Source organism: Schistocerca gregaria, chromosome 11 (genome assembly GCF_023897955.1).
Source record: "Schistocerca gregaria isolate iqSchGreg1 chromosome 11, iqSchGreg1.2, whole genome shotgun sequence".
Taxonomy (NCBI): domain Eukaryota; kingdom Metazoa; phylum Arthropoda; class Insecta; order Orthoptera; family Acrididae; genus Schistocerca; species Schistocerca gregaria.
In genome coordinates, this window is record NC_064930.1 from 106,866,307 (window position 1) to 106,881,070 (window position 14,764).

Consider the following 14,764-nt stretch of genomic DNA (forward strand, 5'->3'; position numbering starts at 1 on the left):
TATGGAGAGCTGCGTCTAACCAGCGTTGTGGATTAAGCAGGTTCAGATTGAACTGGTTTCTTTCATAACAAGCGTAGAGGTTTTCTGTGTGTATTAACATCTTCTGTATAGACACGGATTTCTTGTCTTCCATTGTTATAGAGTGGGACATCTATACGAGTGGCGTCTGTTCTTTTGGAGACGTCCGAAAGAACAGACACCACTCATGTACATGCTGTGAAGGCTTACGTGATCATTGAGTGCAGAGCACTTTTCACTCGACCTTGTGTGGGACTTTGCATGAGGTGACAAGCAAAAACCCAAAAAAAAAAGGGCTAGGGGACACTACTTTGGTATTGTGTGGCAAATGGGAGTTTCGATTGAAGGGGTAAGCGTGCTTGGGTAGCCTGCACAGCTGTGCCCAACCACTGTACAGATGTGGTGTAGATGGCTAACGCATCTGCCCAGTAAGCGGGAGACCTGGATTCGAACCCCATCCTTGGTACAAATTCTCATTTGTTGCTAGTGAAAACTTTCATTGCTCAAATGTTGCCTAGATCAGAAATTCTACTTTCTGAACATATCATAGCATGGTCATTAACATCAATAAAACACACATCAAAAAGAGTGTTGCATCACCTCAGTTCCGAGAGTTCCAGAACCTGTACAGAAAATTGGAAAATTGGAATAGAGATGAACATAAACATCATTTCTGCACTTTTTATTGCTCATGAAAACCACAGATTGCATGTTGTACCATCGTACAGTAAGCCCTTCAGAGATGGTGGTCCAGATTGCTGTACACACCAGTACTTCTTATAACCAGTAGCACGCCCTCTTGCATTGATGCATGCCTGTATTCTTCATGGCATACAGTCCAAAAGTTCATCAAGGCACTGGCGGTCCAGATTGTCCCACTCCCCAATGGCAGTTTGCTGTAGATCCCTCAGAGTAGTTGGTGGGGTCACATCGTCCATAAACAGCCCGTTTCAATCTATCTCAGGCAGGTTTGACATGCTGGCCACTCTAGTCGAGCGATGTCATTACCCGGAAGTGCTCAATGGGGGCATGAATTGTCGTCCACGAAGACAAATGCCGCACCAATATGCTGCCGATATGGTTGCACTATCGGTCGGAAGATGGCATTGATGTATCGTACAGCCGTTATGGCGCCTCCCGTGACCACCAGCGGTGGACGTTGGCCTCGCATAATGATGCCCCAAAACAGTAGGGAACCTCCACGTTGTTGTACTCGCCGGACAGTGTGTGTAGGGCGTTCAGCCTGACTGGGTTGCCTCCAAACACGTCTTCGACAATTGTCTGGTTAGGGGCACATGCAACACTCATCGGTGAAGAGAACATGGTGCCAGTCGTAAGCAGTCCATTCGGCATGTTGTTGGGCCAATATGTACCACGCTGCACGGTGTCATGGTTGCAAAGGTCGACTTTGGCATGGACATTGGGATTGAAGTTGCGCATCATGCAGCCTATTGTATACAGTTTGAGACATAACATGACATCCTGTGACTGCACGAGAAGCATTATTCAACATGGTAGTGTTGCTGTCAGGGTTCCTCTGAGCCATAATCTGTAGGTAGTGATAATCCACTGCAGTAGTAGCCCTCGGTTGGCTTGAGCGAGGCACATCATCGACAGTTCCTGTCTCTGAGTATCTCCTCCATGTCCAAACAACATTGCTTTGGTCCACTCAGAGACGCCTGTATACTTCCCTTGTTGAGAGCCCTTTGTGGCACAGAGTAACAATGCGGACGTGATCGAACTGCCGTATTGACCGTCTAGGCACGGTTGAACTTCAGACGACACGAGTTGTGCACCTCCTTCCTGGTGGAATGACTGGAACTGATCGGCTGCCAGACCCCCTCCATCTAAAAGGTGCAGCTCGTGCATGGTTGTTTACATCTTTGGGCAAGTTTAGTGACATCTCCGAACAGTCAAAGGGACGGTGTCTGTGATACAATATCCACAGTCAACGTCATATCTTGAGGAGTTCTGGCAACTGGGGCGATGCAAAACATTTGAGCCCCTTCAGGAAGAGACTGACCATTTGAAGTTGTTGGTGTTGTTCTTGTTGTTGTATTCATTCCAAAGAATGATTTGATGCAGTTTTCCTCATTATTCTGCCCTGTTGAAGCTTCATCATCCCAGAATAAGTATTACACCTTTCATCTATGTTTGATGCTTGCACACCCTCCCTCCCTCCTTCCCCTCCCTCCCTCCCTCCTTCCCCTCCCTCCCTCCCTCCTTCACCTCCCTCCCCTCCACTCCTTCACCTCCCTCCCCTCCACTCCCTCCCTCCCTCCCTCCCTCCCTCCCTCCCTCCCTCCCTCCCTCCCTCCCTCCCTCCCTCCCTCCCTCCCTCCCTCCCTCCCTCCCTCCCTCCCTCCCTCCCTCCCTCCCTCCCTCCCTCCCTCCCTCCCTCCCTCCCTCCCTCCCTCCCTCCCTCCCTCCCTCCCTCCCTCCCTCCCTCCCTCCCTCCCTCCCTCCCTCCCTCCCTCCCTCCCTCCCTCCCTCCCTCCCTCCCTCCCTCCCTCCCTCCCTCCCTCCCTCCCTCCCTCCCTCCCTCCCTCCCTCCCTCCCTCCCTCCCTCCCTCCCTCCCTCCCTCCCTCCCTCCCTCCCTCCCTCCCTCCCTCCCTCCCTCCCTCCCTCCCTCCCTCCCTCCCTCCCTGCCTGCCTGCCTGCCTGCCTGCCTGCCTGCCTGCCTGCCTGCCTGCCTGCCTGCCTGCCTGCCTGCCTGCCTGCCTGCCTGCCTGCCTGCCTGCCTGCCTGCCTGCCTGCCTGCCTGCCTGCCTGCCTGCCTGCCTGCCTGCCTGCCTGCCTGCCTGCCTGCCTGCCTGCCTGCCTGCCTGCCTGCCTGCCTGCCTGCCTGCCTGCCTGCCTGCCTGCCTGCCTGCCTGCCTGCCTGCCTGCCTGCCTGCCTGCCTGCCTGCCTGCCTGCCTGCCTGCCTGCCTGCCTGCCTGCCTGCCTGCCTGCCTGCCTGCCTGCCTGCCTGCCTGCCTGCCTGCCTGCCTGCCTGCCTGCCTGCCTGCCTGCCTGCCTGCCTGCCGCACAGCTGGTCTTAACTGAAAACAGGGAAGAGTGTTTTTTTTTTTTTTAATCAACTTCTGATCAGAATATGACTACAGAATCCGAATCATTTGAAACTTTATAGTCCTACTAATTTGCAGATTAAAGCTGTGGAAAATAATGTCATTGCAAGTACAAGGAATCTTCAACAAGTAATCAAACACTTTTTCTCCTAAAAGGTAGGTTGATTTTAGTCAGGATTTCAGTACACCAAATTATTCCCCATTCTTTCAACTCAAAACCATATTTTTCAACATAATTGCAGTTCAGTGTGACAGTCTTAAGTGTACACAGTACTACTCTACTGGTTGACATTGGAGCCAACATGTTGTTGCATCGGTGACCTCTCCATCATCCATTTACTGCTTCCTGCAGAGTGCATCCATCATTGGGCCAAACAAATGGAAGTTGGGAGATCCGGGCTGTAGAGTGGAGGAGGAAGACCAGTGGAATGACATTTTGTGAGCTCCTCTTGTGTGCGCAGACGTGTATGAGGCCTTGGATTGTCATAGAGAAGGAGAAGTTCATTTGCATTTTTCTGGCAACTAACACACTGAAGCCATTTCTTCAATTTCCTGAGGGTAGCACTATATACTACAGAGTAGATCATTCACATCTACATCTACATGGTTACTCTGCAATTCACACTTAAGTGCCTGGCAGAGGGTTCATCAAACCATTTTCATACTACTACTCTACCGTTCCACTCTCGAATGGCGCGCGGGAAAAGGAACACCTAAATATTTCCATTCAAGCTCTGATTTCTGTTATTTTATTCTGATAATCATTTCTCCCTACATAGGTGGGTGTGAACAAAATATTTTCACATTCAGAAGAGAAAGTTGGTGATTGAAATTTCGTAAACAGATCTCGCCGCAAAGAAAACCGCCTTTGTTTCAATGACTGCCGCCACCCCAACTCGCGTATCCTATCAGTGACACTCTCACCCCTATTGCGCGATAACACGAAATGAGCTGCCCTTCTTAGCACTTTTTCGATATCGTCCGTCAATCCTACCTGGAAAGGATCCCACACCGTGCAACAATATTCCAGCAGAGGACGGACAAGTGTAATGTAAGCTGTCTCTTTAGTGGGTTTGGCGCATCTTCTCAGTGTTCTGCCAACAAAGCGCAGTGTGGTGTTTCCAATTTCAGTTGCTCATAATTGTAATTTGTAGGTATTTAGTCGAATTGACAGCCCTTAGATTTGTGCAGTTTATCTACTTTCCTTTGTTTGGTGCCAATTGCCTCTTTTCGCTCCATACAGAATTCCTTTCTAGATCATTTTGTAACCGGAATTGATCGTCTGACGATTTTACTAGACGGTGAACTACAGCATCATCTGCAAACAATATAAGGCGGCTGCTCGGATTGTCACCAAGATCATTTATGTAAATCAGGAACAGCAGAGGGCCTATGACACTACCTTGAGAAACACCAGATATCACTTCTGTTCTACTCGATGATTTACCATCACTGCGAACTGTGAAATCACAAATCTAGTCTCACAACAGAGACGATTCTCCATATGCATGCAATTTGATTAATAGTCACTTGTGAGGAATGGTATCAAAGGCCTTCTGGAAATCTAGGAATATGGAATCGATCTGTGATCCCTTGTAGACAGCACTCTTTACGTCATGGGAATAAAGAGCTAGCTGCATTGCACAAGAACGATATTTTCTTAATCCGTGTTGTTTATGTATCAATAAGTCATTTTCTTCAACGTGATTCGTAATGTTAGAGTACAGTATATACTCCAAAATCCTACTGCAAATTGAGTTCAGTTATATGGGTCTGTAATTTGGTGGGTTACTCCTATTTCATTACTTGAATATTGGTGTGACTTGTGCTACTTTCCAGGCCATAGGAACAGACCTTTTGTCAAGTGAGCTGTTGTATATGATTGCTAAGAAAGGTGCTATTGTGTCTGCATACTCTAAAAGGAACCTGACTGGTATACCATCTGGACCAGAAGACTTGCCTTTCTTAAGTCATCTGAGTTGTTTCACATCACCTAAGATATCTACTTTTATGTCACTGATGCACCACGAGCGAGAACATCAAACCAAATAACCCCTTGAGAGTCGCAGAAGTCCATCGCCGTGACTTTACCGACTGAGGGTGTGGCTATGAACTTTTCCTTTGGAGGAGAGGTGGTGAGGGAGCACTCTGTGGATTGCCATTATGTTTCCGGTTTGATGTGATGAATGCACGTATCATTGCCTGTGACAGTGTTCAACCAAAAATTGTCACAGTCCGCCTCTTAATTCTGCACAGAAGGTCCTTCAGTGCTCTTTATGGCCTTCTGTTACGTGACGGGTCCCTGCGATCATACACGTTTGAGTAGTCTAACTGGTGGACGAGTGTGTCAGTACTATTAACAGAGACATTCATTCGAGCAGTGAGTTGTTTGATTGTCATTGGTCAGTCATGTCAAATGAGTGTCCATAAATCCATGGAGAAGAGATAAAAACTTTGAGGTTCGCTGACGACATTGTAATTCTGTCAGAGACAGCAAAGGACTTGGAAGAGCAGTTGAACGGAATGGACAGTGTCTTGAAAGGAGGGTATAAGATGAACATCAACAAAAGCAAAACGAGGATAATGGAATGTAGTAGAGTTAAATCGGGTGATTAGGTGAGTAGATCACATAACTAACGAGGAGGTATTGAATAGAATTGGGGAGAAGAGGAGTTTGTGTCACAACTTGACTAGAAGAAGGGACCGGTTGGTAGGACATGTTCTGAGGCATTGAGGGATCACAAATTTAGCATTGGAGGGCAGTGCGGAGGGTAAAAATCTTAGAGGGAGACAAAGAGATGAATACACTAAGCAGATTCAGAAGGATGTAGGTTGCAGTAAGTACTGGGAGATGAAGAAGCTTGCACAGCATAGAGTAGCATGGAGAGCTACATCAAACCAGTCTCTGGACTGCAGACAACAACAACAACAACAACAACAACAACAATATTCAAAGGTCACAGGAGCAACAGCTGTGTGGCTGCCGGCCAACATGTGGGGGATGGGACAGGCTTGCATGAATCTGTTGAGTTGCTGACAGATGCCTCACCTAGCGACTCACTGTGCTTTCATTCACTTCCAGGTGTCTGTGGATGTTCTGCAAATGCCTATGAAAATCTGCAGTGCTCTGGTTTTCTGCCAGAAGAAACTTCATGACAGCTGCCTGCTCGGAATGCACCTCGATTAAAGTTGCCATTTTGGAGGCTACGTATAGTGCTGCCACCTATCAGAACTTCACAAAACTATAGGGGCTGAAGCAGGAATATTCCACAACGTCCAACAGCAAATTCTGTAATTTTTCAACCAAAATTGGCTGAGGAAAAAAGTGTTTTGGATTACTTACTGAACACCCTTCGTACTGTCCTTGCAGATCCGGCAGCAGAATAGGTCTCTCACATCCAATATACCAATGTTCCCAGTCAATTTACCCATTCATCTTAAGTGAATTCAGTTCCCAGTCAAGGTTTGTTGGCAATAATAATAAATAGGGCCAAGGCCTGAGAGAGGGGAGAGGAGGAGATGGTGGGGGGATGGATAGAGAGATGGGAGAGGAGGAGATTAGAACATATATCCAATTCCCATCCATATTTAGCAATTGCGATGCATCGCTGAGTTGCGCTAGTGTAATTTTAAAACATTGTGAATTTGTCATCACTCAGAAAATATTTTTTCATTCAATTGATTATTGCTGTTGTTCCTAGTTGATTATTGCTGTTGTTCCTAGAATTTCTGTATCAGTAATTTACACCTCCCTCATTTTGGCTCTTGTCAGCTCCACGGGCGGTCCCGCGAGCAACGGTACAGCAAGTTGGCAGACTGGCCCTACATCGAGCAGTGCGCAGAGCTGGCGGCACGGCGAGGTGTCCCACTCTTCGGCAACGGCGATGTCCTGTCCTGGGAGGACTACCGGCGGGTGCGCAGTGACTACCCGCACGTCGCCGGCGTGGCCATCGGCCGCGGCGCGCTCTACAAGCCGTGGATCTTCACCGAGATCAAAGAGTCGCGCCACTGGGACATCTCTAGCTCGGAGAGGCTGGATGTCCTCAGGAAGTTCGTCAACTACGGCCTCGAGCACTGGGGCTCGGACTATAAGGTGAGGGATGTGTGGTCTTAGAGTAAACACCACACCACAAATGTTAAAAAAAAAAAGACAGAAGCCAGCCCACAGAAAATTCTCCACAAACACGCGAAAACTGCTCCACATTAAGACACGAAGCAATTACAGGCATTGGCTGCAAGTGGACATTGCCGGACTGGGACTCGAACCCCTGCATCCAAGGGTGCAAAAAAGGGCAGCTAGTTTTGTATTATCGCATAATAGGGGAGAGAGTGTGGCAGACATGATACGCGAGTTGGGATGGAAGTCATTAAAGCGAAGACATTTTTCGTCGCGGTGAGATCTATTTACGAAATTTCAGTCACCAACTTTCTCTTCCAAATGCGAAAATATTTTGTTGAGCCTAACCTACATAGGTAGGAATGATCATCAAAATAAAATAAGAGAAATCAGAGCTCGAACAGAAAGGTTTAGGTGTTCGTTTTTCCCGCGCGCTGTTCGGGAGTGGAGCGGTAGGGAGATAGTATGATTGTGGTTCGATGAAACCTCTGCCGAGCACTTAAATGTGAATTGCGGAGTATTCGTGTAGATGTAGATGTAGATCCCGCTCACTGTGCAGATGCTCAGACCACCGACCCATCTAGACGCAGTGGTCATTGCAACGGCACAGACTACCCTAGCATGCCACGTGTCAGATTGAAATTTTCAAATTGTCCTCACACTACCGATGTAATGCCCTTGTCCATTATTCTCATTACTCACTGCACTTTGCCAATTCCCGTAAGAGTTCTAGTCTGGTGTGCATCCACAATGAGGAGATCATTAGCTGTCCTCGACACTGTTTATACGTACGGTGTCTGTTCTTTCAGTCGTGTCCAAAAGACAAGACACCATTTTGATCCAGCAGCCACTGCTAATTACAGGAATTGGCAAAATGTACAATTACTGAGAACAGTGGGCAAGAGGCAATACATCAGTAGTGTGTGACTAATTTGAGAATTTAGGTCTGAGGGGCAGTCTCGGCGGTTGCAACGTCCACTGTGTTTGGATGGCTCAGTGGTCAGAGCATGTGCCTAGTGAGGAGCAGACACGGTTTCGAATCCCAGTCTGGCACAAATTTTCAGCTTTTCCCATTGATGTAAATCAGTGCCCACTCACAGCCAATATCTGTGTCTTAATTCGCAGTGGCTGCAGGATCAAAATGGCATCTGTTTTTTCAGGGAATGTCTGAATGAACAGACACCATGTACAGGGTGGTCCATTGATCGTGACCGGGCCAAATATCTCACGAAATAAGCATGAAATGAAAAAACTACGAAGAACGAAACTTGTTTGGCTTGAAGGGGGAAGCCAGATGGCGCTATGGTTGGCCTGCTAGATGGCACTGCCATAGGTCAAACAGATATCAACTGTGTTTTTTTTTTAAATAGAAACCCCCATTTCTTATTACATTAAACAAATATGAATGTTTTAGTTGGACCACTTTTTTCACTGTGATAGATGGTGCTGTAATAGTCACAAACATATGGCTCACAATTTTAGACAAACAGTTGGTAACAGGTAGGTTTTTTAAATTAAAATACAGAACATAGGTACGTTTGAACATTTTATTTCGGTTGTTCCAATGTGATACATGTACCTTTGTGAACTTATCGTTTCTGAGAATGCATGCTGTTACAGCGTGATTACCTGTAAATACCACATTAATGCGATAAATGCTCAAAATGATGTCCATCAACCTCATTGCATATGTCAATACATGTAACGACATTCCTCTCAACAACAAGCAGTTTGCCTTTTGTAATATTCGCATGTGCATTGACAAAGCACTGACACATGTTGTCAGGCATTGTCACTGGATCACGATAGCAAATATCCTTCAACTATCCCCACAGAAAGAAATCCGGGGACGTCAGACCCGGTGTACATGTGGGTCACGGTGTGGTGCTTCGACGACCAATCCACCTGTCATGAAATATGCTATTCAATACCGCTTCAACCACATGCGAGCTATGTGCAGGACATCCATCGTGTTGGAAGTACATCGCCATTCTGTCATGCAGTGAAACATCTTGTAGTAATATCGGTAGAACATTACGTAGGAAATCCAGCATACATTGCACCATTCAGATTGCCATCGACAGAATGGGGGCCAATTATCCTTCCTTCTATAATGCCGCACCATACATTAACCCGCCAAGGTCGATGATGTTCCACTTTTCCGTTGCCCAATAGTGCATATTATGCCAGTTTACGTTACCGCTGTTGGTGAATGACACTTCGTCGCTAAATAGAACGAGTGCAAAAAATCTGTTGTCGTCCCGTAATTTCTATTGTGCCCAGTGGCAAAACTGTACACGGCGTTCAAAGTCATCACCATGCAATTCCTTGGAGCCTAGAAATATAGTACGGGTACAATCAATGTTGTAGCATTCTCAACACCGATGTTTTTAAGATTTCCAATTCCCATGCAATTTGTCTGCTATTGAATGTGCAGATTATCTGTGAGAGCAGCTAAAACACCTACTTGGGAACCATCATTTGTTGCAGGTCATGGTTAATGTTTCACATGTGGGTGAACACTTCCTGTTTCCTCAAGTAGCGTAACTGTCCGGCGAACGGCCCAGACACTTGGATGATGTCGTCCAGGATACCGAGCAGCATACATAGCACACGCCCATTGGGCAATTTGGACACAATAGCCGTACATCAACATGATATCGACGCTTTCCACAATTGGTAAACAGTCCATTTTAACACGGGTAATGTATCACGAAGCAAATACCGTCCGCACTGGCGGAATGTTACGTGATACCATATACTTATACGTTTGTTACTATTACAGCACTATCTATCGGAAGGCAAAAAAAAAGTGGTCCAACTAAAACATTCATATTTCTTTACGTACTACACAAATATGTGATAACAAATGGGGGTTCCTATTTTTAAAAAAAACGCATTTGACCTATGGTAGCGCCATCTAAGCAGGCCAACCCTAGCACTGACTGGTTTCCCCCTTCAAGCTAGATGAGTTTCCTTCTTTGTAGTTTTTTTGTTTGATGCTTATTTTGTGAGATATTTGGCTGGTCACTATCAATGGACCACACTGTATATACTACTCCACATTATTTGGTATCTTTAGTGCATTACTTCTCTTATCGCAATCATTGGACTCGGATGATGAGTATTTACGTGTAGGGTTGCATAAATTTGTTGTGTGTTGTTACGGCAGTGGAATACTCTTGTGCGTATCGTTAGTCTTAAGTTTCGAACTTCATAGACACCAAATTTCTTGGTCGTCAGTTTGAATTTTGATTCAGCTTGTGCATTTTTGCTTTGTACTTGACAGATTTCTTCCAACACCTTCTTCATGAGTAATTCCCATGCCAGTTCAGTGCAGAAAAGTAACATTTTCAACCTGATCATCTCGTATTACTTTTAAATTCGGTACATCCAATGATCCAGATAGCAGATGGAAAACTACACTTTGTGGAGATATATAACAGTTGTGTAGGTACATACAGTTGTGATGAAAGTTACAGGTTGGCTAAGTTTGGAAGTTGTGTGAAATAAACTTTTTGCACAATGACTTTGGTGTACCTTCTTGAGATTTACCATGTTTATAGTAACATAGTGGAGTCATACAGTGCGCTTTATCCCCCCACATGCGCTCCCCCCCCCCCTCCCCTCCCCCTCCCCAACCACCACCACCACCACATATATAAACATAGGTCTGCAAATGTTTTGTTACGGAGTTATGGCTAATAAAAGATTTTCCCTGAAATTTAGCAACTTCACTAATATGAAGCCATAGCAAAGCTGTACAAGGTTAAAGTAAAGTGCGATTTCCATTTATTTTGTTGTTTTTGAGCTAGTGAATCTAATCCAGATGTGTATCTACAGTAGTTTTCCAGAACATCAAGAGAAGCAAAGACGTAATTTCATAAAACATTTAGTTTATTAACTACTTGGCCCAATTCGTTTTTTAAATTCCAGACAATCGCACAAAGTTCTCAACAAAAATTGTAGATAATTTAATTTTGGAAAAATGATGGTAATAACGTTAACAGACATTGTATGAATATGTCAGATAATCTGCTTTTATTAATACCATAGCACACGTAAATTCATTTTAAACTGGAAAAAAAATGAAGCTCAGTGTTAAGGAAGTTGTACAGTGTACATACAATTTCAAAATACATTCACAATAAATGTTCAATAATGTCTCCACTGAGTTCAATGTATTTAGTTGCATGTGTATGGACAGATTTTGCTGCTCGTTTCAGTGTCACGGGGTTGTTCTTAATTTCCTCCTCTCCTCCAAGTTGGATAACGTACGCAATATTTGTTAACTGCAGCCGTAGCATTACCATCACATGGACAGATTTTGCTGCCCGTTTCAGTGTCACGGGGTTGTTCTTAATTTCCTCCTCTCCTCCAAGTTGGATAACGTACACAATATTTGTTAACTGCAGCCGTAGCATTACCATCACATTTGCCATAAATAAACACCACATTGGCATATTCCTCTGTCATAAATTTGAAAGGCATCCCTGTTTCATAAATAATCTTCAAATTACAACAGTTACTGTGTGGTTTCAGTTAAATACACTGTTATTGTTATAACTTCAAGTTGAACAAATCTATTTCAAGAACAACACAATACATGAAAGTCACAGATCAAGTAAACAGAGTAAGACGTGTGCACACTTTAACAGTCAAATCATAACTCAGTCCGAGTCTAGCAGGCGCCAAATGGCGCTGCTGCTGCACGGCTAGCAGACAGTGCTGCATGTAGAGGACACGCATGCACTTTGAAAGATCGGCGAGTCGCAACACTTTTCCCCCCTTTGAAGTTTTTGCACAGGTCTCGATGGAGGTGGCCTGTAGATTGCTAACGTCCATAGATGTCGTTTGACTGGCTGTAAAGTCTCAAGGACAGAGGAGGCTTCCCGTACGGACGAAAGGGTCCCCGATGATAACGGGTCGAGATGTGGGGGAGACGTGGGGGTCGAATCTGCTGGGGCCCCGTGCACCAATCTGCCCGTTGCGGCATGTTCGGTCATTATAACAGGAGACACAGGCGACGTGTCGGCTTCTGCAGGAGAAGGAAGCGAGTAGAGTTGCTCCGACAGATGCTGATCATCCGGTTCCTGCACGGGCACGTCTCCTGGTGGCGTCAGTTCTCGTGCTGGCACGATATGATGGTGAGAGTGCTGCATTGTGAGTAATGAGAGATTCCAGTATCCCGAGCGTCAGGTAGAGCCGAAGGTGGCGTAGCGGCATCCGGAATAGGAGTTGCCGGCACACGAGGCCGAAGCTGGTCCGAATGACACACGGCAACACCCGTGTCCATCCGGATTTCATACAGGCGTCGGCCACGGTGTCGTAAGATGCGGCCAGGACTCCATTTTGGCCGTCTGCCGTATTCCCGTACCAATACGAGGTTGTCGGCGGTGAACCGGCCGAGCGAAGGTACCCGCGGCTGTGAGGTAGAAGGTCGCAGAAGATGGAGTAGCGTGTGGGGCTGTTGGCCGTGTAAGAGCTCGGCCGGGCTGTGGTCACCCGTGGGGGTGAAGCGGTTAGAAGCCAGAAATTGGAGAAGTGTATCATCAGCAACAGAAGAAGTCAGGAGTTTCTTCACCTGAACCTTAAATGCGCGGACCAGTCGTTCAGCCTCATCATTTGACTGTGGATGGAACGGAGGGGCCGTGACATGCATGACATCGTGACAGACACAAAAATCTGCAGAATCGAAAGAGGAAAAGTTGCGGACCATTATTAGTAACAAGAGTAGAGGGAAGGCCTTCCAAAGAGAAAATGCGAGCTAGAGCAGTGGCGGTTGCCGCAGTGGTAGGCGACGTGCAACGGACCACGAAAGGAAAATTAGAGTAGGCATCTATAATGAGAAGCCAATAAGTACCTAAAAAGGGTCCCGCGAAGTCAGCATGAATACGCTCCCAGGGCTTCTCAGGCGAAGGCCACGGTGACAGAGATGACTTCGGAGCGGCGGCCTGTGACACACAAGGGCCGCAGGCAGTGACCGTGTGTGTGATTTCAGAGTCGATGCCTGGCCAGTACACGTGACGGCGTGCCAGAGATTTTGTGCGAGAGACACCCCAGTGCCCTTGGTGAAGGAAGTGCAAGACCGAGGCACGCAAAGACGCAGGTATCACAACACGCGGTGAAGCATTGTCGGTGGAAAGGAGGATAACAACATCCCTAGCCGTGAGGCGGTAACGCATAGCGTAGTAGTTCCGCAACGGAGCAGAACTCTTAGCAGACGGAAAATCTGGCCAACTCTTCTGAACACAGCGTAAAACCCGGGAGAGAGTAGGGCCAGAACTCATAGCTGCAGCCAGCCGTTCCCCGGTGTTGGGAAACCCGTCCACAACCCACTGCTCGGCAACATCCAGGTGGAAACACTAATGTTCGTCCCTATCGAATGCCAGATCGGGACCCGTGGGAAGTCGAGACAGTGCATTAGCATTCACATGTTGAGCTGTCGGCCAGAAATGAATCTTATAACTGAAATGAGACAAGTAAAGAGCCTATAACATTTCACCTCCTCAACACCAAATTAAAACGTTCCACTTCAATTTGTTTGCACTTATAGCGATCCCAGCTTTCTCAACCAAATTAAAACGTTGCATTAGGAGGTGTCTGCTTCGTGCAAAAGGTCTTGAATTCATATTGACGACAACAAGTAATTCTTCATTACAGACGTTTATTTACAAACAGCACTGACAGACTTCACAGACTCAACAACTGACTATCAGAGCTAACCGCACTGCATATCCGAACTGGCCACTGACAACTCCTAGGTGTATTAATATCTTTCCAAACAATGAGAGTCTTTGACAATGTTTTGTTTATAATACGATAGCAATTCACGACTTAAAACTAAATTAGACATTACAGAATTTTAGTACAGATTAAAGTAAGTAAAAGGATCAGTACATATAAATTCTTCCAAGCATAATTTCCAAATAGATTTTATAACATTTTTCTACCAGCTTCTGGATAACCCTCACCAGATTTGTACCGATGTTTCCAGAAATATCTTGACATTTGATTCTGGATATTTCTTGAGTGATTTAGAACAACTATTTATATGTAAAATGATTTAAATCATGTTTCAAAACGTAAATAAATCTTTTTAGCAATATTTCTTGATACAAATCGTCTTTCGAAATTAGGTTATGAAACAGTTTTCACAAGTTTTCGAATTTTTGCGATCATAATATAGAATTTCTCCATAGAAAGTTCCAGAAGTGTGCATTAAACGTTCATTTACAGACTTTCTCTTTAGCTGGTGAGTTTTTAAAAGTATCTTGTCCATATTATACGAAATAATTTAGCTCAAAACTGATAATTTATACAATTAATCAGAGCTACAGCAAACAGTGAGTCTTTCTTTTACAAAATGAAATATAATTACAAAATTGAATGAAAATAGGTTACTAACATTAATATATATTTACATTAATTCTATTTTTGTTCTTTCTGTGCAAAATGTCCTAATATTGACACAGTACAATATTTAGACATCACCAAAGTTTCCCTTTACATTTTGCATATCTGTATCGACATCCCCTAAAAGTCTACAGTATCAAATA

At 45.4% G+C, this 14,764-nt stretch overlaps 1 protein-coding gene across 1 annotated transcript in view; it reads left to right on the plus strand.

Moving 5' to 3' along the window:
- Positions 1 to 14,764, plus strand: part of LOC126295359 (tRNA-dihydrouridine(47) synthase [NAD(P)(+)]-like) — a 174,598-nt gene that overhangs the window by 130,162 nt on the left and 29,672 nt on the right. The window contains exon 9 of the mRNA XM_049987834.1: positions 6,861 to 7,181. Coding sequence (XP_049843791.1) covers positions 6,861 to 7,181 — 321 coding nt within the window. The remainder of the gene's footprint in view (positions 1 to 6,860; positions 7,182 to 14,764) is intronic.